Consider the following 24,624-nt stretch of genomic DNA (forward strand, 5'->3'; position numbering starts at 1 on the left):
ATGCAATTAAATTACAGTTATCAGTATGACACTGTGCACAAGAAAGGAAACAGAATTTTGTGAGATCTCTTTAGAAATGACATTTGAATTAACGTGTTTAGTTTCGATCACAGGTACTTGTGGACAGGACCCCCCCCCCCCCCCCCCCCAATATACCCCACGGGTCAAAAATATGTTTATGTATTTTTTTCATAAATTATTCTTCTAGCTCTATTTTATAATACCGCGGGTATGATTTTTTTTAGTAAAACGTTAATTCTGCGTTATTTTTTGGATTTTTCTTATGGAATACATTGTAAATGTGTACTAGAAGAATAATTTATGAAAAAAATACATAAAATATTTTTTGACCCGTGGGGTATATTCGGGGGGTGGGGGGTGGGGTCCTGTCCACAAGTACCTGTGGTGAGCAATAGTACATATTACACATATAAATAAAAGAATATGAGGGAATAAGGCGTAGAAAATGCCTGTATCTTCCAAGGAATTTTTCTAACTTGTGTGAAACACATTGTTTGTTGTTGTATGGTATGAAATTATGCCAAACAACCCTAAACCAATTTCTGCAAGAAATTATTGGGGTTGAATCCATAAAACTCTATCGTTTTTCTTTGTCAGATTTACATCATAATCTTGTCTGTAACACATCCCTCGTTTAACGTTTACAAAGGATTCGATTGCCATGACACGAAATACTTTTAGGGCATAGAAGGTCCTCGCTCCATTCTAAAGTTACTATAGTTATCAAGATATATACATAGAAGATATACTTTTTATAAAATGGAGTGAAAACCCACTCGTGAGTTAAACTGTTATACCAGTAGGGTTAATGAAATGACCAATTTTGTCTACTTTGGTTTTTATATTCATTTTTAAGGACGAATACATTCATTACCAGTGAGGTCATAGCATGTTATATAATTTTACAGGAAGTACATACATGTATTGAAATTGACTAACACTTTCAATAAAACAAAGCAATTACAAATGTCCGCTCTTAAAGAAAAACATGACAACAACTTGTGAAAATGATCAAATTTTGTAGTTGCTAGTTCATAGCCGAATACTTGCAATACTAATGAGATTGTCGCATGTTGTATGACTTTTACAGCAACGACATAGTTAAAGTGAACTGATATCTCTCAGAAACGTGATGTTAGAGTTTTTTTTTACCAAATTGTCCCCAGCCACTGGTATTTAATTTGGCTTATTAAACCAAGCCTTCTTTTAAAAAAAGAAAAATAGAAAAGAAAACATAAATTTGGAGTGGCTATGTGGGATTAATGCATCTGTTTTAGGACATCGTTTCAAATGATCAAACCCACTCTCACAGCGCCCGTACAATCATTAATTCAAATCCCATTATATATGAGATAAGGAAACGCCCTTTGTTCTTCAAGAAAATGAACAACATAGGCTATATTTTGAACAAGCGACAACTTTGCTGTAATTCATTTCCTAATAAAACATGCATACACAAGATATAATCTTTGACGATCCCTATGTAATTGACAATAGCCATGTATTTACACTGCAAGTGAAAAAGATGAAGATGCATGTTGGATGCATCAGTCTGTGAAATTCTCATCGGTTGAAATACAAGAATTTTAAAAATCTTTTAAGGGCATCAATGCTTTGGTGACAGAAGAAAAATGATACCCAGTGAATAAAAAATAAGAACATATAAAATATCGACATTAAAATTCAATTATTTTAAAATGGTATAAAATTATGTTGTCATTTGCTTGAAATGAAATGGCATAAATGTCAATAAATTGAAATTCATCATAGATCATGAGAACCGGAATTTATATGTCTCATTTTCATTGATTTTCTCTGATGGATTAAGTTTTTCTCCCTCTCTCCGGCTCCTCTATCACCAAAACTTTAATCGATTCTACAAACAGAGGGATATATAGTACAGCGCTACAAATTAATCGAGGGTCTCTACAACTGACGCTACCATATTGATTACTAAGAACTAATGAAATCGGAGATGGCAAAAATTGTATTTGTTCCAAGTTTACAAACATTCATTTGAAAGTGTAAATAAAACATGACCCGGGCGCGTCTATGAAGTAAGATACTGGAATGTCATAAATTTGCAAATCTTCATTGTACGAATACAGTAAAAACTATCTAATCTGACACATGTGCAATCCGTTTCGCTGTGAATTCCGACCCTTGTTTCCATTCCCACTTTACACTATATATTTACCATGTTCTTCACACAGTTAAATTCCACACTCTGTCAATCCTGACACAAAAGGCATCTACCATATTAGACACACGTAATTAAGCTTGTCAATTTGATCATAAACACAAAATACATACACAGACATTATGCAATAATTCCTGTAAGTTCTCTAAGAAATTTTGTAGACACCGATTAAAGCGTTAAAAAATTGGTAATCGACAGCTAACTTGACCAGAAATTTTGATTGTGACTACTGGAACCAGCTGTCGTAGAAAAAATAATTAGCAAACTATGCATAAGTTATCAGCAAAGAGTTAGCTTCAATAGGTCCAGAATTTCATGACTTATTAGGTTTGTATCTTATTTCTCATGCAAAGTTGTTAAGCTCACTAACAACTCTGCGAATTGGATATCCCTCCGAAAATCCGGACTCAACGATCTTTGATTGGACCTTGCCATTCCCAAAGTCTCCAATTCTCAGTCCCGTGTGAAATCTTCTGTTAAATTACAGCGGGTTCCTCGCACATTAGTAATCATTACTCGAGCTGATTTATGACGGGTTTTGAAATTCTTTCCTCTAGTTCATTAGTCGTTTTTGAAAACCAGAATAAATCATCACTAATTAATTTTTTTCTTGACATTCCACAAGGAATAACGAAGGAGTAAAATTAATGATGGCGCATTTTTAAGCAACAGAATATATTTTAAGGTTCCTATGCTCGAGAACTGTTAAATTTTCCGTTGCTTTACATTGGTTCTGTATCCGATTACAACACTTTAACTTTGATGCTGTATCTACGAGCAGGCAGATTAGAAAACGTCCAACTCAGTTACTTTGAAACAAAGACAAATTCCTTGCAAACCCGATAAGCATAGACACATAAGAGAAGTCTCAAATAATACATTACAGTTGATGCTGAGAGTTTCAGGGAAGATTGTTCGATCTTTATAAGAGGTTTAGGGTTAAATTCCCTGCTACGATATTTTTGCATATAAGAAATGGCTATATCGCACCGCCGTTTTATTTGTTATTTAACTGACTCTTGAATTCAAGTTTAAAATTAGCTTAAATTCAATTAGAATTATTACCTCATTGCTCTTTATTTTGTCTTGGATTCGAACATAATTAATTGTTCACTTGCATCCAAGCTTTTTTTTCTATTAAAGAGGGAATGTACGCTTGATTAACATAAACACAATAATAGGGATGTTATTATTAAAAAATACCTTGTTTTTTTGTCACTTAGAAAAAATTCATTGTCTGTGATGGTGCTGTTGAGGTAAAATACTTGATTCAAGGACTACTTGTCCTCATTTCACTGTCGAAGAAAATGAATTCTTGGATTGCAGCAACTAATGAATTGGTCTGCAAATGTACAAAACCTATATCTGTTAGCGCTTTCACCGTTTAAAGTGTCTAGAATTCCAAATTGCGTGAAAACCATTTGAAACAAAATATATAGAGATATTTCATGTCAGTAACTTTCCAATGCATGTTTGCCGTGATATAGGATTACTGCATAGTAATGGTTGTATTTCATACCCCTTTTTAAACCAGAAAAAATTAAACATTACTTACATACATCGTATCAATGCATAATGTTCCACATATAAGTCCTCTGTCAATAATCAATGATATAATTAAGTAAAAGAATATATTAATTATTGTTATAATAGAGGATAATGGGATCGATTTGAAGATCAATGAATTTATGCAAACCATGTATAAAATTATATATCTCTTGGTAGTGGTAAAATTTGTATAATTTTCACAAGATCTCAATCTGCCTAGTTCCTTTAGCGTAAGACAATTTCGGTGACAATATCACTTTTACTTACAAAATCGTGCAAATGTCAATACTGTTTCACAAAACATTAAAAATAAAATACATATACAAAATAGGAGTGATTTCATCCTCTACTTGCTAATCGAGTTTATATCGTTATTCGATGAAATTTATGTCCGTAATTGTCTCAGAGAGGTCAACGTAAATACCACACAACAAACAATATTTCCTCTTACATCTGTACCTAATCAATACTATCAGCGTTCAGTTGAATTCATACGAGTAATAAAAACGTCATAAACAAATTACATTCCCATGGAATACATTGCATGATAATTGAATTTTCGAGACTTCTCGCATCCACACGTCTCTTTCTTCCTGCTAAACATTTGTGACGATACATCCTTTGATTTCCTTTTGTTTTTGTTCTCTAGTGTCTTCAAAAACTGTATCGTTTTCACTCATCAATTTAGCTTTTTCTTCACCAGACACATTTTCTTCACTTGCAGACGACACAGAGGAACGCTCACTTCGCCGAGGTTCCTCTTCATAATCTTTAATGGACTGCAAAGAACTCGAAGTTGGAATGCCTAGTTTAGCATTGTCTTCTATTGAATCCTCAAGGAGATACTTATCTTTTTCCGGATCTATTAATTTGGCAACAACTGCAGTGATCGATTCACCGTCCTGTTCGAACACATTGTAATCCCCTATCTCCTCATATTCGTCGACAAAATCACATTCCTGGTCACACATGTTAGGCTGATATCCTACTTTTTTATTATCCTCATTCAAATCCTTCACTTTTGTAGCATTCTCACAAGTCGCCCGCCTGTCGTCCATTATTGATGATTTTTTGTCTGTTAAGACCCTCTCCCTCTTTTTCTTCTGCTGTTCCAAGTAATTAAGTCTCGCCACTACTTGTTGTACCCTCGCATACCGCAAAGCCGTATAAGGGTCTTCTGCGTAAGATAAAAACTCGTCATATACTTTATCCTCTTCAATCTCCTGTTTCTCTCTCTTCAAATACAGAATAATTCCGATGATAATACCCAGCGAATAAAATAACAAGGTTACCACTATATACAGGACTGCTTCGATTTCCGACTCCTGTGGAGCTATATTGGCCTCTGTGGTCTGTTCGGTGGCACAGCTATGAGTCGTGTTCCTAGAGGGGACCATCTTAATTAGCTGGCGGAAAGAACATTTTCCCAAGCTGAAACAGATAATAAATCCATTAGTGGATAAACACGGCTCAAAGAGTATGTTAATTCAAATACAGAGAAAATTATCTTTTCGTTGAGATCCTAACATGTTCTTGTTTAAAAATTCCATCTTTAACGAAAGGCTTTAAGTTGAGCCATGTTTTTGTGACGAACGATATACTTATAGGTCTAAAACAAAGCCAAGCTTACATGTATGTTTAACAAACTCAAATTACTTTTTTTTTTTCAAAATGCAGTGTAGATCACGATTCATAAACTGACAAGGATGACAAAATTTTACACACCCATTTAATAAATAACAGATGATTGTTAAACACCTTTTACTTAGTATACTGTATTTTAATTATACTGAAATATACGGGTCGACATTTTATTCACTTTCCCCCATTAAAACCGTTATATAAATCAATTCCTCGGAATCCCAGTAAAAGTAATTGGTTTTTATTTACAAAATTCTTGAAAAAAATCTTCTCTTAAGCCTTATCAAAATTTTGTTTTTGCACCCTTTAGCACTTTTTCCATGGATTTAGTATACATGTAGTTCAGTATTTTCATTGTGAATATAACTGTCAAAAATACTTATGAGTTATAATAAAAATTAACTTTGTTTGTTTCGAGTCATAATATCAGTCTTGTTATTTCACATAGATTATTGTTTCCAAACAGTGTGTCCCTTAATATTTTCGTGAAATGTAAAATAAAAAATCTCAATACTTTAAGAGCGCCAAGAATTCCTGTTCATTTTGGGTATTCAAATCTATTCAAAACATCTCGAAAAATAATAATCGACAAAGGTTTGATAAAAAAAGCCCATTGTATGCTTTTCAAAATTCTTCGATCAATAATTTGATATTTTACAAAATAATTATGCATCATTCAGAATTATTCCATAGTAACACGATCTGCATATTATTTTATGTCAAACTTAGGCAAAAAAGCATACAATTAATAAAGATACCTCAAATGAAATGGAAAGTCTCTACTTCCAAACGGATTCAATCGCATCGGGCAATAACAGCCCTAGCATATTCTCTAACAATTAAACAAGGTCAATGAGTTAATGACTATCATACTGTGTTTCATTTGCACAAAACCAATACAAGAACTTGTCAATACAAAGTAGAAGAAATGGAAAATCCTCACACATATACCATAATGGTCAGCAAGACTTAACAAATGAAACAAAGGATCAATGGAACTTAGATTTGCATAGGATAATACTTTCGGCGAAATTGCTTTTCTTTTTTCAGGATTTTGGCGACAAGATTAATTAATGTAATTCATTAATCAAAGCTTAGGATGTGACAGAAACTATAGAAATTCAATTAAACAGCAACAACTCTTTATACAGAAAGAGAATGAAGCAAAAACAAATCTAATCAAGGCTGGTTAACGGATAACAAGACTGGCGAAAGTAAATATTCTACCCATTGTTTTGTAAAATGAACAATGTATTGATTCAAGAACGATGAAAAAAAAATCTGAACTAAAAGAATGAAACTCAATGAGTATTTAATAAAAGGGAAAATAACTAAAGCAATACTAGGGCCTCGACTTAGATAATCAATACTTTAGCGATATATTTTTCGTTAGTGAGAATCCATAAAATAAAAGTTTAACGGTGAAAGTAACATTAAGGAGGCATTGAAATACATAGTTAATGGCAACTCAAGAGAATTCCGCATCTTGCACGATTTACGAGCTGCATCATTACGGAGGAGCAACGAGGAAAAAAAAAACCTTTTCCCAGTATAAATGATAAAATATATCCTCATTTGGATTAAAGATTTAATGTATCAGAACCAGATCTCTCTGACGAGATTGTAGCTCTACTGGTTTGTAATTGTAATAAAGGAGGAGAAAAAACTTGAAAGTTAGTATAGCTATGGCATCACCAGTAAATAGAATCTTGGTTCAGTTTACTTCCATACCGAATTTAATTGTCTTCAGACCAAACATAGTAGGAAGAATAAAAAAAAAGAATTGGAAAGTTTTGAAAGAATTCCAACATTTACCAAGTCCTATTGAAAAGGTACCAAAACTGTAGGAGTAGTGTTTTGAAAGAATTTTACAGAAATTTCAATTTTAATAACCATGAGAAGACAGTTCGTAAATCAATAGAGAGAATTATGTATTTCAGTATGGTTAACTTTTAATGCCACGTTTTAAAAACTGTAGGAGGCGTAGCGTATCGAAAGAATTTCACAAAGATATATATTTTTACTACCCATGGCAACATCGATTGTCGAAATCAAAAAATGATACTTTATGTATCTTAGTGTAGTCTTCTTGTATATCAAGTTTATTGAAAATCTGTACTGTAGGAGGAGTAACGTTTTGAAAAAAATGTTGACAGACGACAGACAGACAGACAGACGGAACGAAGGACACTTTACCATCGCATAAGCTTTTCTGGTCTCTGACCAGAAGAGCTAAAAATTAACAGTATCAATTAAGACTAACAAGCATTCTGAGAGTATTGCATTAGCAATACTAGTCCCCTACCGGCAAGTGTAATCTGGTTCCCGTTAAAAATTGAAAATGCTATAATTCCGTCAAAAATCAATGAAGCGGGACGAAATGCAAACTTGATCTGAAACTAATCAAGGTAAAGTCACTTTTAAAAAATCAGCTCAATATCTGCAAGCGTTTAGAAGAAAATTGCGGAAAACCCCTAAAAATTGAAAAGGCCGTAATTCCCTCAAAAATCAATGAAGCGGAACGAAATGCAAACTTGATCTGTAACTCATCAAGATACACTCACATACCAAAAATCAGCTCAATATCTGCAAGCGTTCAGGAAATAAGTGCGGAAAACCAAGTGGGACAGACTGACAGACAGACAGAGGGACAGACAGACAGACGGACAGACGGACGGTCAGAGGAAACCTATAGTCCCCTCCGGTTTCACCGGTAGGGGACTAATAAAGTTCTGATCAAGATCAATAAAGCAATAGCAGTATAGTTTTATTTTGATCACTTAAGTAAATCATTTCAACATGTAGATCTAGCGATCAAAGAAATATTTAATCAAATATATAAATTCGAATATACACAGATAGCACTTTATAGGGATTTTGGTGTGTTGTCATGTTCTAAATCTTGAATTTACTGGGTGGGAGTAAATAAAAACATGTAGAACATTATGACAATAAATTGTATTTATTCCTACCCGTTAAATTAAAAATAAAACAAGATGTGTTTGTGAATCACTGATGCCCCCGTATTGCAACTTATAGCAAACATTAAACTTTCTCAAATGCAAATCAAATATGTTGGTACCCAAAGTAAGATCAGGGACCTATATACTAACGGGATTGGCAACTGTATATAGGTCCCTTGTAAGGTCTTGTCTCAAGGAATATACCTGTGAAATATGAAAGCCTGAGCAGCAACCATTGAATAGATATGGAAAAGTTTTTTTTTCAAAAGTATGTCAAACATCAAGGTCAAGGTCAAAATTAATGGTGCCCAAGAAAAGGCCTTCTCCCAAGAAATAAACAGGTGAAATATGAAAACCGAAGCACCAATCGTTCAAAAGTTATGACCAAGGTTAATTTTTTTCAAAAGTACGTCAAACTCAGAGGGTAAAGGTCAATGGAATACAATTGGTGGTATCCAAAGGAAGGTCTTGTCACAAGGATTATATATGTGAAGTATGAAAGCCCTAGCACCAACCATTCAAAAGTTATGACCAAGGTTAAAGTTTTTCAAAAGAAGGTCAAACTCCAAGATCAAGGCCATAGGGTCAAAGTTGTTGGTATCCAAAGGTAGGTCTTGTCACAAGGATTATATATGTGATGCATGAAAGCCCTAGCACAAACCGTTCAAAATTTATGGCCAAGGTTAAATTTATCCAAAAAGTAGGTCATACTCCAAGGTCAAGGTCAAAGTTGTTGGTATCCAAAGAAAGGTCTTATCACAAGAATTATATATGTGAAGTATGAAAGCCCTAGCACCAACCGTTCAAAAGTTATGGCCAAGGTTAAAGTTTTCAAAAGTAGTTCAAACTCCAAGGTCAAGGTCAAAGAGTCAAAGTTGTTGGTATGCAAAGGAAGGTCTTGTCACAAGGATTACACACGTGAAATATGAAAACCCTAGCACTAATTGTGTAAAATTTATGGCCAAGGTTAAAGTTTTTCAAAAGTAGTTCAAACTCCAAGGTCAATTCAAAAGGTCAGAGATATAGGTATCCAAAGAAAGATCTTGTCACAAGGATTACACATGTGAAGTATGAAAGCCCTGGCACCAATTGCTCAAAAGTTATGGCCAAGGTTAAAGTTTGGTAATTTTTTGCAAAACTGGGTCAAATTCCAAGGTCAAGTTCAAAAGTTTAAATATGGTGGTACCCAAAGAAAGGTCTTGTCACAAGGAATACACATGTGAAATATGAAAGCCATACAAAGTTTGTAGCTCCGATCAATCAAAAGTTATAGGCAAGATGAAAGTTTTTGTGGACAAACAGACAGACGGACGGACAGGGCATAAACTATATACCCCCGAATCTTCGATACGGGGGCATAAAAATTAGAACATGGCAGTTTTCTTTTAAAATATTAAACGTGATGCACGTGTTGAAAATCAAATTGTTGATGAAAACTAATTTTCATTTGAAAAAAAAAAATAATAAAAAATAAATTAGATAAAAAAGAAAAAGAAATATGGAACTATTCAGACATACTATTTCAATTGAGTTCAAAAAATATATAAGGAGATGCTTTTTTTATTACTCTCTCGTCTCTTAGTATTTATGGCTGATTAAAAAAAATGAAAATTTCCATAGCAAAGGACATTGAGCTCAAAAGAAGACGTCCAACGATCCAATGGAATAAACAACACTGCACATTGCAATTAAGAAAGTGAAAAGCAATTTTCATTTGACATAAAAATGAATAGGTTAATTTAATTTGATTATGACATACCTGGTACTGTTCTTGACAAAAAGATTTCTTAATTTGTTCCCAAGTTATACCTTGACTCCAACAATTACAAGTAGCATCACATAATATAGTAGTGGATGCTTCTTATGAAGCTAACAAATTTTAACATTATAGTTTTTGAACAGTTGAATTTCAAGTTTACAACCAACATATTTCTATCAAAAACCTTGACCCAGTATTTTGACCCAAATCCTAGTCCAGTGGGTCATTATTTGAATACTACTGTCTTTTATTAATTTTCAATCTAAAGTTGAAAATGATTACATGACAATATGTCATATCATTTTCAATTTTAGATTGAAAATTAATAGAAGACACTACCTATTCTGAAGATTTTTGTTATAACCTCACTCTTCCTTTAACAAAGTTAAACTCTTTACTCAAGGATGTTTTTTGGTAAGTTTGCTTGACCGGGTGATTTTTTTTAAAAGTCTAAATGTAAAAAAAATTAACAGACATATATTGACAGACCAAAAAAAAAAAGCTAACTTGCATTGCACATGTGAAGAAAAATATCTCTTATTAATATGGCAAAGCTCAAAAATGAAAATACGACTATTTTGCCAAGGTAAGTCGACTCGGTATAAATGATTAAACTCTACTTAATCTGATTAAAGAACATCAACGAAAACATGCGTCATTACGTTATTACTTTTTAATGTTTGATTTGTCGTTCATCATTCGACTATTAACGCTAAAAATATTTTAAAGATATAGGACTGATTAGCAATGCCATGTTCTAATTTATTTATACATGATGTAAATACCAAAAATGAAACACGGCAGTGATCTCTGTCAGTGATACCTGATTTAGAGAAACTTGATGAAACGAGAATTTGTATTAGAAACGCATCATCATATTAAAAATGGATCATCGAAGATGTAAGGAAACTCTTTAATAAGAAATATCAGATATTAACCTATTAACTAATGCCTTCTTTCACTGTTCTTTTGGGTCGCGACAGTATATACAGGTACATGTATAATCAATGAATGCATTAAGTATAGTAACACATAGTAACACCTGTAGACATATAATTTTTTTATTCAGTAAGTCAATAAACTATGTACAGAAAGATACTAATTTCCGGCGTGTGCCGTTAACTTCATGTTTTATTAATAAAAACAAGATTACACAAAATAGATTAATCAATGGATATACGGTTTTCTGTGATGTTTTAAAATTTCCCTTCAAATATAAATTGTTGAACCTTTTACTGTTTAGCTTTATAATCTTCACTTTCATGCTTAAGACTGCACATCATAAACATGAAATCCCCCAAAACTCGTCTTTTTCCAGAGTTCAAAAGAATTTTAACACATCGTTGAGTTGTAAATACTTCAAGCTCTTTGTAAATATTTTTCTTTTTTTCGCCATTTTTTATCATAATCAAGCTCTTCATTCTAACAGAAACACTTACATTAAACACGTATCTTTACACCACGCTAGAAAAATTTTGTTTTATTCTAACTATTGCATCCACATACACATATTCTCATTTCCAGCCACGCTCTTCGGACTTCTATTTCAGAACACAATACACAATTAACACAGTGTGTTTTACATTCAACAAATTAACCGAATATGCTGCTTAACCAATGCTCACAGGTAAACAGTTCGCACACCTGTTACACTTTGTTTAAATATATGTCAGTTGCAGAAAACAGTCAGCCTCTCAACCTAAGACTCTACTTCAAAGGAGAAAATGTTTTGCAATGCGATTAATTTTCCCAGGCTACATTCTTAATGACTTTAACGACCTTCTAAAAATGTAATGTTTCTATACAGATGACGTCTAAAGGTCGTCGAAAAGTGAATTGATTTGAAAATAAGGATAAAACATATATTCAATGCTCGTACATGTAAAGCCTTACTGAAACGAGGGAATTGAAATGTGAAAATAATGAACAGTGATCATTCTCTAAAGTTTATTTAAACATTACAAATTATGAGCAGAACCAACACGGACCCCAGAAAACAGAGGTGGGATCAGGTGCCCTAGAGGGTAAACACTCCCTGCCGACCGGTCACACCCACTGTGTGCTCTTTGTCATGATTGGGTAAACGGAAAATTCGTAGACAATTCAGTTTGTAAATAATGGCCTTACAATCTGTATGAAAAATATCAGTCAAAATTTGACCCAAGTTGCTGATACACTATATTTTTTCTATTTTTCTTCTAAGCATATCCAGCAAGAAACGACAAGAACATTCATTTAAAATCTAGAATATCACGATATTTATGACATTATATGTTAAAATAATATGGTCTGTAATTATGCATTTTGTCGAAGGTGTTTATAAAAAAATATGGTTTCAGATTGGTAGAAATTTACATTCCAAAGAAAATTATTATTGATTTCAATGCCTATGTTGACATCCACAAGACATAATTATTAAAGATATCATGGAGATCTTTTATAGGAAGAACCTCAGACGTCCAAATGTTTCGCCTATTTTTAATCCTATTCATACGTGAAATATTTTTCTGTTTACATTGTGCTATCATGCTCATGCATTGTTTTGCTCTCTAAGCCAGAGCTTAGGTCGCATAAGATATTTCAACTACTGTATAATCATCATACTTCGTGGGGGACCAATGTGGTTTACCCTTGCCCACGAATTTACATCCCCATAAAAACTTTTTTGTTATCTGATGATGCTTATCTGTTTTGGTATCTGATAATTGAATCTTCTTTATATAGGAATTAATAACGAAATGACATCCAAACAAGCCAGTGAAACCCTCGAATTATAATAATTCCACAGTAACTTATTTTTTGTTTTTTACACGAGGTCTGACATTTTGAATTTTGCAAATTTCGGAATCACCATAAACAAGGTAAACATTACAATAACTAACATGTTTTAAAATTTAAATTTACTAGGTGGAGGTAAATGCCAAATTTACATGATAGCTAGATATCATGTTGTAAATTTTGCATAAAATTACCTCCACCTAGTAAATTCAAAATTTACAACATGATATAACTAAACTACTCTTTCGAAATATATACCAAATTACAGACCATATCACTCTAAATGATTAATGCACTACCCTAGGTTAAAAATAGGTCCCGATAGCCTCTTGGCATAAAAATCAGAGGTACAGCAACATGTAAGGAATAAAAAAAAGAACATGAAAACAAATACCTGCTACACTTTCATGTCCAATGTGTTTTAGTAGTAAAGTTTCAAATGAAACGTATAGTATAGAAATTAGGGGTTAAAACCTGAAGTCATCAAATGTTTGTTTTTTGTAAATTGTCTAGTTCTTCGTTCTCGGTCATTCTTTTAACGAATAAGAGGGGATGAAGTACATATACATATAATCGATTGGAAAGCTATTCGTTCTTTGATCTTTAAGGTATCTACGCAGCTGCAGACTTAAACAGTACTGCGTTGAAGAGCTACATGATCTATAACAATGATCTATGTATTTATTGCATATAATTTAAGTCTATATGTCTAGTCTCGTTTTATGGCGTCCAAGCTTGTAACGAAGTGAAACAAACAAACAAAAGAAAATAACATGCAAACTTCTGAAAACCTCTTTACTTTTGTAAAATATTTTGTTGGCTTAATTAGATAAATCTTTGAAATTAAATAGGGCGAGTTGATTAAAGACTATTCTCGCACAACTTTAAATATAGATTGTTTGTATAAATTTTAAGACTTTCTTAAGAAAATGCAGTAAATTGGATACAGGATTACTAGTATTCTTGTTCCTTATTATATTGATACACGTTGTTTCTCGAGAATAAGTTTGGTTAACTAATGCTACAAGAAGTGTAACAATTTTGTACTGTTTTTCTACAAGCACCAACCTAGTGCAGATATTTTAATCACATCATCATCTGGCAGCTGGTTTCAAAATGCTCAATTATTCATGCGTGTTAAAAAGAAAATTTTTTTTATCATATTTGCCTATGACATTTTGAGTGTGATACTTATCAGTCGATATATTTGTATTGATTTGTCAACACCCCCTCTTTCCACACTCCCCAGAGGTTATCTATCATGATTAACTACTGATTAGCTTATTTCGTGTAGCCAGAAAGTACACAAAGTTGGATCTTTCGTTGTCTAATCCTCTTATTGCAATTTCACTATGCCAACTAATTACTTGATTATTCCTCTAGGGTAGACAACGACTTAGTACTTTTAAGGAAATGATTAATTGCGCTCTTGCATATATACTTTTACTTGTAAATATAAATGAAGTTTTTCCAAATAATTTCATATGATATCAAACTTCAAACACTTTAATTTCGTTCAGAAATGATCTTACCAAATCTTTTTTTGGTAAAATATAAGAAATATTCTGTATTCTTTGCAGATATACATGTAGTTTAAGATATAGTTTAAGACTATTGCACTATATAGGTGGATTATAATATATGTCTGCTTTTTATAAGTCTTTAAGAAATTTTGAATTCTTTTTTGGTTATATAATCTAGGAAAATTTATGATAACAAGCATTCTGAGAGTATTGCATTAGCAATACTAGTCCCCTACCGGCAAGTGTAATCTGGTTCCCGTTAAGAATTGAAAATGCTATAATTCCGTTAAAAATCAATGAAGCAGGACGAAATGCAAACTTGATCTATAACTAATCAAGGTAAGTCACATACCAAAAATCAGCTCAATATCTGAAAGCGTTTAGAAGAAAATTACGGAAAACCCCTAAAAATTGAAAAGGCCGTAATTCCCTCAAAAATCAATGAAGCGGAACGAAATGCAAACTTGATCTGTAACTCATCAAGATACACTCACATACCAAAAATCAGCTCAATATCTGCAAGCGTTTAGGAAATAAGTGCGGAAAACCAAGTGGGACAGACTGACAGACAGACAGAGGGACAGACAGACAGACGGACAGACGGACGGTCAGAGGAAACCTATAGTCCCCTCCGGTTTCACCGGTAGGGGACTAATAAATTCACATTTAAAAGAATGTAGTAATTTGAAATAAAACCATTAAGATTTTACGCTTTATTTTTTCAGAAATGTTCTGTTACACCTGCAATTATAAAAAGGTAATAAACGCGAGCCAAAAAGCTGATATTTTTTTTACGTTTCAGAGTCGATTACGACATGCCCTCAAATCAGTCTGAAGATGACTTAAGAAGATAACTTTATGATACATTCCGATGTGTTCCAAGGTTTATCTTAGGTGTATAAATTACATCTATCTGATAGGTAGATTAAAAGGAAACTTTAAACGTATTGAAACCTTAGGATGATGTAAATGCTATTGGGAAACATGGAGCATTTGCACTCTAGGCTAAGTTCATTTAGCTCATTAATATATTTTCAACAGATTCTAAAGAGCATTATCAGTATCTTATCTTACAACAAATTTAAAAGATTAGCCCAGTGTTGGTATATATATATCTAAAACAGCCATATTAACAACAGGGAATCATTGACGATAACGACACAGATATTTATGGAGGTCAGAATTAATTTTTTTTTCTCTCAAATATTTGCACATATCTTCAATATTTGTACCTATCATTATAAATAATTGAACCTATTTCCAAAGGAATTAAAGACAGGTCTAATTGAATTAAAGATATAAATGAATTAAAGGCAGCTCTAAATAATTTTACTACCCTCAATTAGCTGGATCTATTCAAATCAATTGCTCCTATCTTCAATTTGACAGATAGATTTGAAGTACTAAAAGGTTAGTTAAAATGTCCCTGTAACTGAAGTGAAAATCAAATTTTCAATTTAATCACAGTAGATAAACTTCCATGTCAATTTAATGAATATAAAGAATTCTCCATCAGACGGAAAGAAACTTTATTATTAGACAATGACAATCAAATATTGAAAGCAAAAGCAGAATTAATTCACAAGAAGGTACGATTGCATGTACATGTATTGCATGTCTGCGTAACATCGTTACCTAAAAAGAAAAAAAAAATCAACCGAATTTAATTTGGGAAGCAATAAAGATGTAAACAATACAATGGAGAAATAGTTTTCCCTGATCTGATATTTGTGTCTACTGATTTTAGGCATAAAGATCGAAGAATAATTAAACTTTGATTCACTTGAATATTTTTCTTGTCTTGATCAATGGACATGTAATCGCTTGAATTTTTTTAAAGCATACAACACGAAGGACACTGCAGGCAGAACATTTCTCGGCGTGATTGTTGTAGAAAGTAAAAAGTACTGCTAGCTACTTGTTGCATATTTAAAGATAGGTTCGATTTAGTTAGCTAACCCTTTTCCTAAATGAATTAGACCTATCTTTAATTCATGAAAAAGGAACCTTTATTCAAATCAATAATCTTATTTTCAATTTTTTGTATTTCTCTTCAAATAAAATTCCATACCAAATGTTTGGCCATTGCTTTTTTACTTGATTTAACCACGGAGTACTCTGCATACCTGGGCAATACATACTTGAAGAGCTCACTGCGAATGTGACAGGTCGACAGGGGATACTTACTCCTCATAGGCACCTGATCCTACGTCCGGTGTTTCCAGGGCTCCGTAATTTTGCCTTATTCGCGATTCGTTTTGTTTACTGGATTTCTGAGATTGATTACTCTTCGTTATCTTCATCTTTTACAAATAGACAGGTGCAGGAACCAATCTTCAATTCGTTTGAAAATTGCGGTACATTTGATTTGAAGGTACGAACATTTAATGAAAGGTGCAAATTATTTGAATATATGTTAGCTTGACGTCCATCGATTATTAATCTCATGTAAAACACGGAATTTTATGTAGTGTTCATTATTATTGTGAAATGTTTTGTAATATAATCACCGAATGACAAATGTGAATGATGAAGAACTATATTCTTGACAGTGTTTTTTCTTGTATGTTCAGTATTTCAAATGTTGAAATAGTTGATTGAAACTACAAATATCGTATAAGTTTACTTCACTTATTATTGTATTCAGTGAACTTTTTAACTTCAAATGTCAAGAAAATGATATCATTTCTCACATTAACAAGTTACATCATTAGATAAATCATTTATGTTGGCACTATTTTGCAGCCACGCGTTCTCACCGCAAAGATAACAATTTCAAAAACTTAACAGAAGCTTTATAAACCATCAGATTAGATATGCCAACATATTGTATACTCACAGCGTTAAAAGCTTCATCCCTGTCATCCGTGTAAGTACCCCCACTTAAAGGTGAACCGTCTTCATGAAATATTTACAGCCAATAAAATATAAACTGTTCTTGATGAGTAAGTGAAAAATGGCTTCATATAATGCATGTTGTATGCCACTTTTTCTACTTAGAAGGATCTAAAAACTAGTAAGATAAAATCGATAGGTACTTTGTCTTTGCAATCATTCCTTTAGGAGTTCCCGACATGAAAAGGGCCTGAAAGTGGTGTACAAAAGTCATGACTCATGATTGAAATTTCAGTAACCAGATCTCTGATGTGATTGTAGCTCTACTGATTAAGACTTGAAGTAGGCGGATGTATGTTTATATTACCTTTCTGGATTTTGAAATGACGATTACAATTAAGAATACTCTGTTAAAAAGATGTTAAGAGCGACAGCATTTAAAAATGATTTGCACAATTTGAAGGCATATTTGAAGGAGAAATTGTCTTATTTTCTACACTTATTGATGAAAAATTTAATTATAAGGAATGAATTTAATAGCTACCCAAGTTATACTTGTATAACGTGGGTTGGAACAGTTTACGCTTTTTTTTATAAACCGCTTTGGTTTATAAAGCGTAAACTGCCCCCAACCCAGGTTTCACCAGTATAACTTGGGTCGCCATTAAATTCATTCCTTAAATAATTTCAGGAATACTTATGCAAATGTCATGTTGTAAATTTTGAATTTACCGAGAAGCAGTAAATACAAAATTTACAACATGACAACTTGTCATGTTGTAAATTTTGTATTTACTGCCACCTGGTGAATTCAAAATTTACAACACGACACAAACCATATACAGAGATTCTGATTTTTAGTATTAGGCGATATAATGTTTATTTAAAAAATGAATATAATGTATTTTGAAGTAATATACATTTATGCATTTTTATTTAAAACAGACTGATACAGTAAGGAAGAAGTATTTTAACATATTAATCTAATAGATGTAAAATCTATAAAAAAAAAAACAAAAAACAAAAAAAAAAAAACGAGCGAGGAATAGCATTTTTGGCATTTCCAAAGCAAATAAGCTCTTTTGGTCTAGTGGGGAAAAATTCCAGACAAACCATATTATATGACCAGAGTACCTAAATGTATGAAATACATGGAGATAACGAACAGTATTCAAGCTCAAAAGTCCATTAAACAATACAAATTTTGGAGCATAGCAAACACGGACCTCTAAAACATCAGAGGTGGGATCAGTGCCATGGAGGAGTGAGCATCCCCTGCCGACCGGTCACACCCGCGGTGTGCTCCTCATCATGATCGGGAAATAACGGAAAAATCCGTCGACAATTCAATGTGTAAATAATGGCCTAACAATTAGTATGAAAAACGTCAGTCAGCATTTGACTTAATGATAAATTGTATTTGCTGACAAAGTCATTGTATCGACCATAGAAATTACGAAATGATGACTTTAAACGAGACTGCTGATATTCTTGTTTCATCAACTTGTTTGCCAATAACTTACCTCGTTTTAGAAATTGTTCATACGTAGAGCATGCTCTTGTGTATCGAATCAACCGAAAGATATAAACCCCGTATGCAGGTGATTAATTAAGTCATTAATTTATTTTTAAGTCTGAGAATTACTTTAGCTCTAAATTTAAGAAGGTAGTGGGATTAGGGAAAAGGTATGATTCATTTCAATTAAGCATTGAATTGAAAATTTTGGACGTTCAACGTGGCATAACACGGTCGTTTGTTCTAAATTGAATAACGCTCCTCAGACCCGCTGTGTTCCCTTTGTATAGATCAGTAGACGTAACATTCCGTAACCAAATTCAGTATAAAAGCAAAGGCATAACAATTGGTATGAAACACCTCAGTCAAAATATGTCGCAATGATAGATTATATTTGATAACAATGTCATTATAAAGACCATAGAATTTATGAAATGCTGACTTTAAACGAGGTTGTTAAAGTCCCTGTAACATTAATTTCTCTGATCAAATGATACACACCGCACTTGTAGAGCTTAATTTTGATTGACTTAACATTGCACCACGTTCCACGTTTGTGACGTCGAAAAAAAAATCATAACTTAACCTTTTGACCTCCCCGTCCATGATATGGTGTTTCTGATGCCCACACTTTACACACATCTTATAAAAATATCTGTGGAATGTAATTATTAACTGTTATACGGGTGAATTAAAAAAATGACCACCAAACTGAAATTTTTTTTGGAAAAATTCAACTACTTCTAACATATTTTTCACGTATATCTTCATATTGCACATGCATTCTAGTTTAAAATCCTGAAGTGGCAATAGAATAGACAATTGGATTAAAAAGTTTCAGAATTTTTATTAGTAAAATTTCTTTTGAAAAAAGAAAATATCATTAAACCTTAAAAGACTTTCTAAAATACATAATCACAAGAAATTATAGTTTTTTATGCTTCAAAATGGTAAAAGGGGTATAAATGACTAAATCTAGACCTTGATTGAGTATCTTCTCTTGTATGTGTGACAAAAAAATTGGCTTTTTGATTGTTATTTTACATTATTTTGTCAATTCTGGTTTGAAAAGTTTTAATATGAAAGAAATATGAAGCAATAAAATTTCCCAAATTTCACTTTTCTGTCCGTTCAAGCCAATTCTTTAAATCTAAGCCAAAAAAGAATTTGTATATACGAGTTCTCTTACAAAAAATACTAGATTTTGAAGTGACCCTATGTTACATTATTGTGTTGCACTCCTGACATCTGATATGTATTTAATTTAACATTGTTTTAAAAATTATAACACACAATAACCCATTCTTACTTTGTAAATTAATTTGTCGTTTTGATATTTTTGATCGTTTACAGCAGGCTTTTCATATATTGAAGACCTTAACACATGATTATTTGCAAAGTGTAATATATATAAATTGTATATAAAACTGTATGTGAAATGATGAAAACTATTCCCTGAATTGACTAGAAAATTTCTGTAATTTGTTGATAGACATAGTGTTTTGAACATCAAATAGTATAAAACATTTTTTTAAACTCATTTTTTAGTAAAAATAGTTGAAAAGCATTGGTAATTATAAAGCAGTTTTGTTGCACTCCTGACTGCAGTAAAATTTAAAATTAAAACCGTAGAACACAAAAATTCATAAAGTGTTGGCAACATCAAGTGGTAATGAAACTGTGCAATGTTTATAGTCCAATTCAGTTGAAAGTATTTGAAATTCGCATTTTATCTGGAATTATTCCCTATTTATGCCAAAAAACTAGCTTAAATGTATATTTAGAAGATAAAATATATTTTATAGCATATTTTCCTTTAGAGGACAAACACAGTAACCCACCAGAAAAATTCTACTCATCATTTTTCCTTTATTTTTATTCTTATTGGATGATTTATAATTCTAACATATTTGTTGCACTCCTGACCAAAAGCATTGGGACCTTTAAAGTAGAATTGTGAAGTGAAAATTGCATAAGGACTTGTTCTGTTGTTTCAGAGAAGTTGAGGAGGAATTACTTGAATTTCATGACAATATTTAGTGTGTTTATTTTTAACATTCATTAAAAAAATCACAAAAAAGATGAAAACAAATCTGAACTGACAAAATTGAGAAAGGAAGGATTTTAATAACAAAACTGTCAATAATTTAGTATTGAATTATACAAAAAGATCATTATTAATTAATGAATACGTCTAAGCATGAATATAAGTGTTTTCGTCACACAACTTGAATCTTTCAAAAAAAAAAAAAATGTGTTGCACTCCTGACCTAAGAAATATAGATCTGAAGCACAGACGGATCCGGTAATTGTTAAATCTATTTGATAAAAATGTTCTTTGTGTCTTTCGTTTCCAAAATGAAAATCAGAAAATCATATAATGATTATAGTTTTTTCATGCTTGGGAGCAAAACATCAAATGTTGCACTCCTGACATTATTGGGTATGCACATATACTTGACTCTAATTAATGCTGCTTGTGATTTATATAACATTTTTAAGTTTTAAAATGTATATCAGTTATTGTTTTACACTCCGAAAATTCTTTTTTGTCTTAATTTTCTTTCAGAATTTTACAATTGATTTTTTTTTCGCAACACTACATTTTTTCTATTGCACTCCTGACATGGTATAACATTTTTTAAACATCAGCCATGACCACAACTTGATTAAACAAAAGTTATTACAGCACACATTTAAAGCTCAATATACTTTGAATATTATCAGGAAAGTCTTTATTTTCAACATAAAGCATTATTATTTATTTCACAGATCTCCAAAGAATATTGAAATTTCAAAATGTCACAAAAAGATGTTGCACCCCTGACAATTTTAGCATCATTTTTGGGCATAACTTTTTTGTTAATTGGGATATCAACGAGATATTTGGCAGGTATTTAGACACTATCTAAAGACATATGCTGAGACATAGAAATCTATTTTCATTGCCTGTATTTTTATTGTGGGTTGATAAATATGTGTTTGGTCATTTTTTTTTTAATTCACCCATAAGCAATTGTTTCGGCACAATAACTATTATAACATTATCTTGAAAATCATTTTTAATCTATAATTTTGGTTGTAACTCTTATATAACCTTTGAATTTGAATTATTCTTATTTCACTGTCGTATAATCTTTAGCTATAAAAGTATCTCATAATGATCTAATATAATACTCAGACCTGCGTTTGCTTATTATCGATATTGTATTTTCTCGGTCAATATGAAATCGTATTAACCATTTCAGAAGTCGATAATTGTAGAATATTTAAGGAATAAATTTAATAGCTACGCAAATTAAACTGCATTGCATGGGTTGTATGAACCACGAAGAGGTATTTATAAACTGCTCTAACCAAGGATATATAACAGTTAAAATTTGGTAGCTTTTAAATTCATGACACATAAAATTTAATTCTCTTTCATCAAGTGTAAAAAAAAAATAAATGAAAAATGACTCCAAAATTAAAAGTAATGACAAGCGGATCGATACTTTCTTTTTACGCAATGCAAGTCCTTGTGAGGTAGGCAACGCAGGTTATACAATATCAACTTAATTTTCTACCGTAACAACCAGAAATTAAATTATTTGAACTTATTCTCATGACATCTCTTTTCGTGTTATCTCACAAAACACATTTTTTATTGATCAATAACATGTTTACAATTTTTTAAATCTGTGTTTGTTATAATTTTTTTTCCAATAAAACAAAGGGACCTAAAGAAATCATTTAAAAATTGTTCTCAATCGTGTGAAAAAAAAATCTTCAGAGGCATCACCAAAGAAGGAATGGCCTTACACAGACAACTCATGTAGAAAGATAACACCGTATATAGTAAAATAACACTGTAGATAGAGAAATAACACCGTTAGATACCCCCGAGTCTAGAAATTACCATGTTTCTATATCATGTATTGCAAAGAGAAAAGTCATCATGATACTAATGCACATTTAATCTGTGCGCATAGTTTTAAAACCTGATAAACATACAAGTTAAATTTCTCTAAAATACATCTCACGAGGATTAACAGATCATCTGGATCTATTATCAAGTATAATTTCAATTTTCCATTCTAAATTATTTATGTAACAATTCTCTGGGGAAATTAATGCTAATATTTTCCACTCACTGTAACTACGCAGGAATAAATCTCTCGGTGATAAACTGTAATAAGCTTGATAGAAAACATATATTACATGTCCTACCGTTCACCTTCTCCTAACGGTTTTCTTGGTAAATTATCAATTATAACTACAAACTATGCACTACGACCGAGGAGTCATTAAAGGACACAGCGGTCTGATCGTCTGGTATAATTCTAAAACCATAAACTTATCCAAAGTTTCACATCAAACGATACATGTGTTTGAAATTTTTTCAGACAATATAACACATTGAAGAGAAAGCTTCTTTCATGTTATAAACAGTGATATAGTCAAAATTACGCTATAACAACATGGCAAAGCAGTGCGGCAATCGAAAACTGATACTACAACAAGAAATGTGAACTTCAAGATGATTTAAATAATAAATGCATATTATCGGGTTAAATAATTCAAAAATACTTCATAAAATTAATTATGACAATTTCGATTAAAAGTGTTACATTACCTATTGCTAAAGAATAGGTTGACATATGTTTACAATAATGTTTTTGAGTATTTACCCTTAAAATGATCACAGAAAAGTCTCAAAGCCTAGCAATCGATAGATCAATGTTATAGCCACCCAGCTGTTGATTAGTTTAATAAAAAATATCCATAACTGAGATAACGGCGGTATTGATTATTGATCAAATGCTTTTAAATACTCATCCTTATTTATTGCTTGTATGATTCTTTAATGAAGAACACATTGAATCATTAATGGATTATACATTTTGTGTACTGAAATATATTGCAAAAAAAAAAAAAACCATGCTCCTTTAATTGATTGCAACCTTTTACAATATGCTTATGTTTGATAGCTAATAACCTGTGTTGTTACTGTAGCAGTTCCGTTTTTAATGTCTTTCTTCACTCTATAAAAAAGTTCATTACGCTGGTAGATAGATTTATATATATTTTAACTGATGTAGTGTCGCCGACTTAACTTCACAACCATTTTTTAAATTCTTAAAATGATTTTTAAAATCACAAAGAAATACAGTATTGCACTACGTGGACATACCTGTATTAAGAAAATTTCATCCCTGTTATGAACGATCATCAGAAACCTTTCAATCACCAGATGCAGATCTAGACATGAGCAACACGGCTAAGATGAGGGTTAAATGTATATATGTTTATCATATATGTTTTCCTGTAGTATTCAGTGCAGCATGCCTAGCTGCCAAACATCATTTTTACCTTGTCCAGAAGTTCCTTGTCTATGCTGGTGGTATTGCTCCACGAAGAACAATAGCGTGTCCCATTAGAATTGTTCTTTCATAGATATTCCCTGCCAGCAACTTTAAGATACACCCAGCAAGCATTTATGAATAATTGATATGGTTATACACATTCACCCCTCCCTGTCTTCTATCTATCGAAGCCACCATTGTCAAGTTAGAAATCAATGTTTTGATACATAATTCATATACTCTTCATTTTTTTTTCTTTACTCTTCCTCCAGTTGAAAAGAAGCTAGCTAGAACTTGACGTGTTTTCCTTATGTTATGACGGCTATGAATTTTTAAGCCATTAGCCTACCTGATATTGATCAGTACAACTTGACAGTTAACACATGTACACAAATAGAATGGGGATCTTTTAAGCCTTGGAGCCGTTGTTTCAAATCGGGAGGTACACATGGTAATTACACTTGATCAATATAGAACAATGTAGAACATCAGACG

At 32.1% G+C, this 24,624-nt stretch overlaps 1 protein-coding gene across 1 annotated transcript; it reads right to left on the minus strand.

Annotated features, from left to right (window-relative positions):
- Window positions 1-3,884: 3,884 nt before the first annotated feature.
- LOC133190316 (uncharacterized) lies at window positions 3,885-24,412 on the minus strand. Its single transcript, XM_061325862.1, has 2 exons — window positions 23,958-24,412; window positions 3,885-5,200 (listed from the first exon to the last, which is right to left on the minus strand). The coding sequence occupies exon 2, from the start codon at window positions 5,164-5,166 to the stop codon at window positions 4,366-4,368; it is 801 nt and encodes a 266-aa protein (XP_061181846.1). The 5' UTR covers window positions 5,167-5,200; window positions 23,958-24,412; the 3' UTR covers window positions 3,885-4,365.
- Window positions 24,413-24,624: the final 212 nt, after the last annotated feature.

The sequence above is a fragment of the Saccostrea echinata genome, unplaced genomic scaffold (genome assembly GCF_033153115.1).
Source record: "Saccostrea echinata isolate AGI-Se365-2 ecotype Australia unplaced genomic scaffold, CSIRO_AGI_Sech_v1 ptg000022l, whole genome shotgun sequence".
NCBI classification, from domain to species: Eukaryota; Metazoa; Mollusca; class Bivalvia; order Ostreida; family Ostreidae; genus Saccostrea; species Saccostrea echinata.

Bases quoted from the DNA above. Each gene is read 5' to 3' on its own strand.
- LOC133190316 (XM_061325862.1), bottom strand. From the start codon at position 5,166: ATGGTCCCCTCTAGGAACACGACTCATAGCTGTGCCACCGAACAGACC.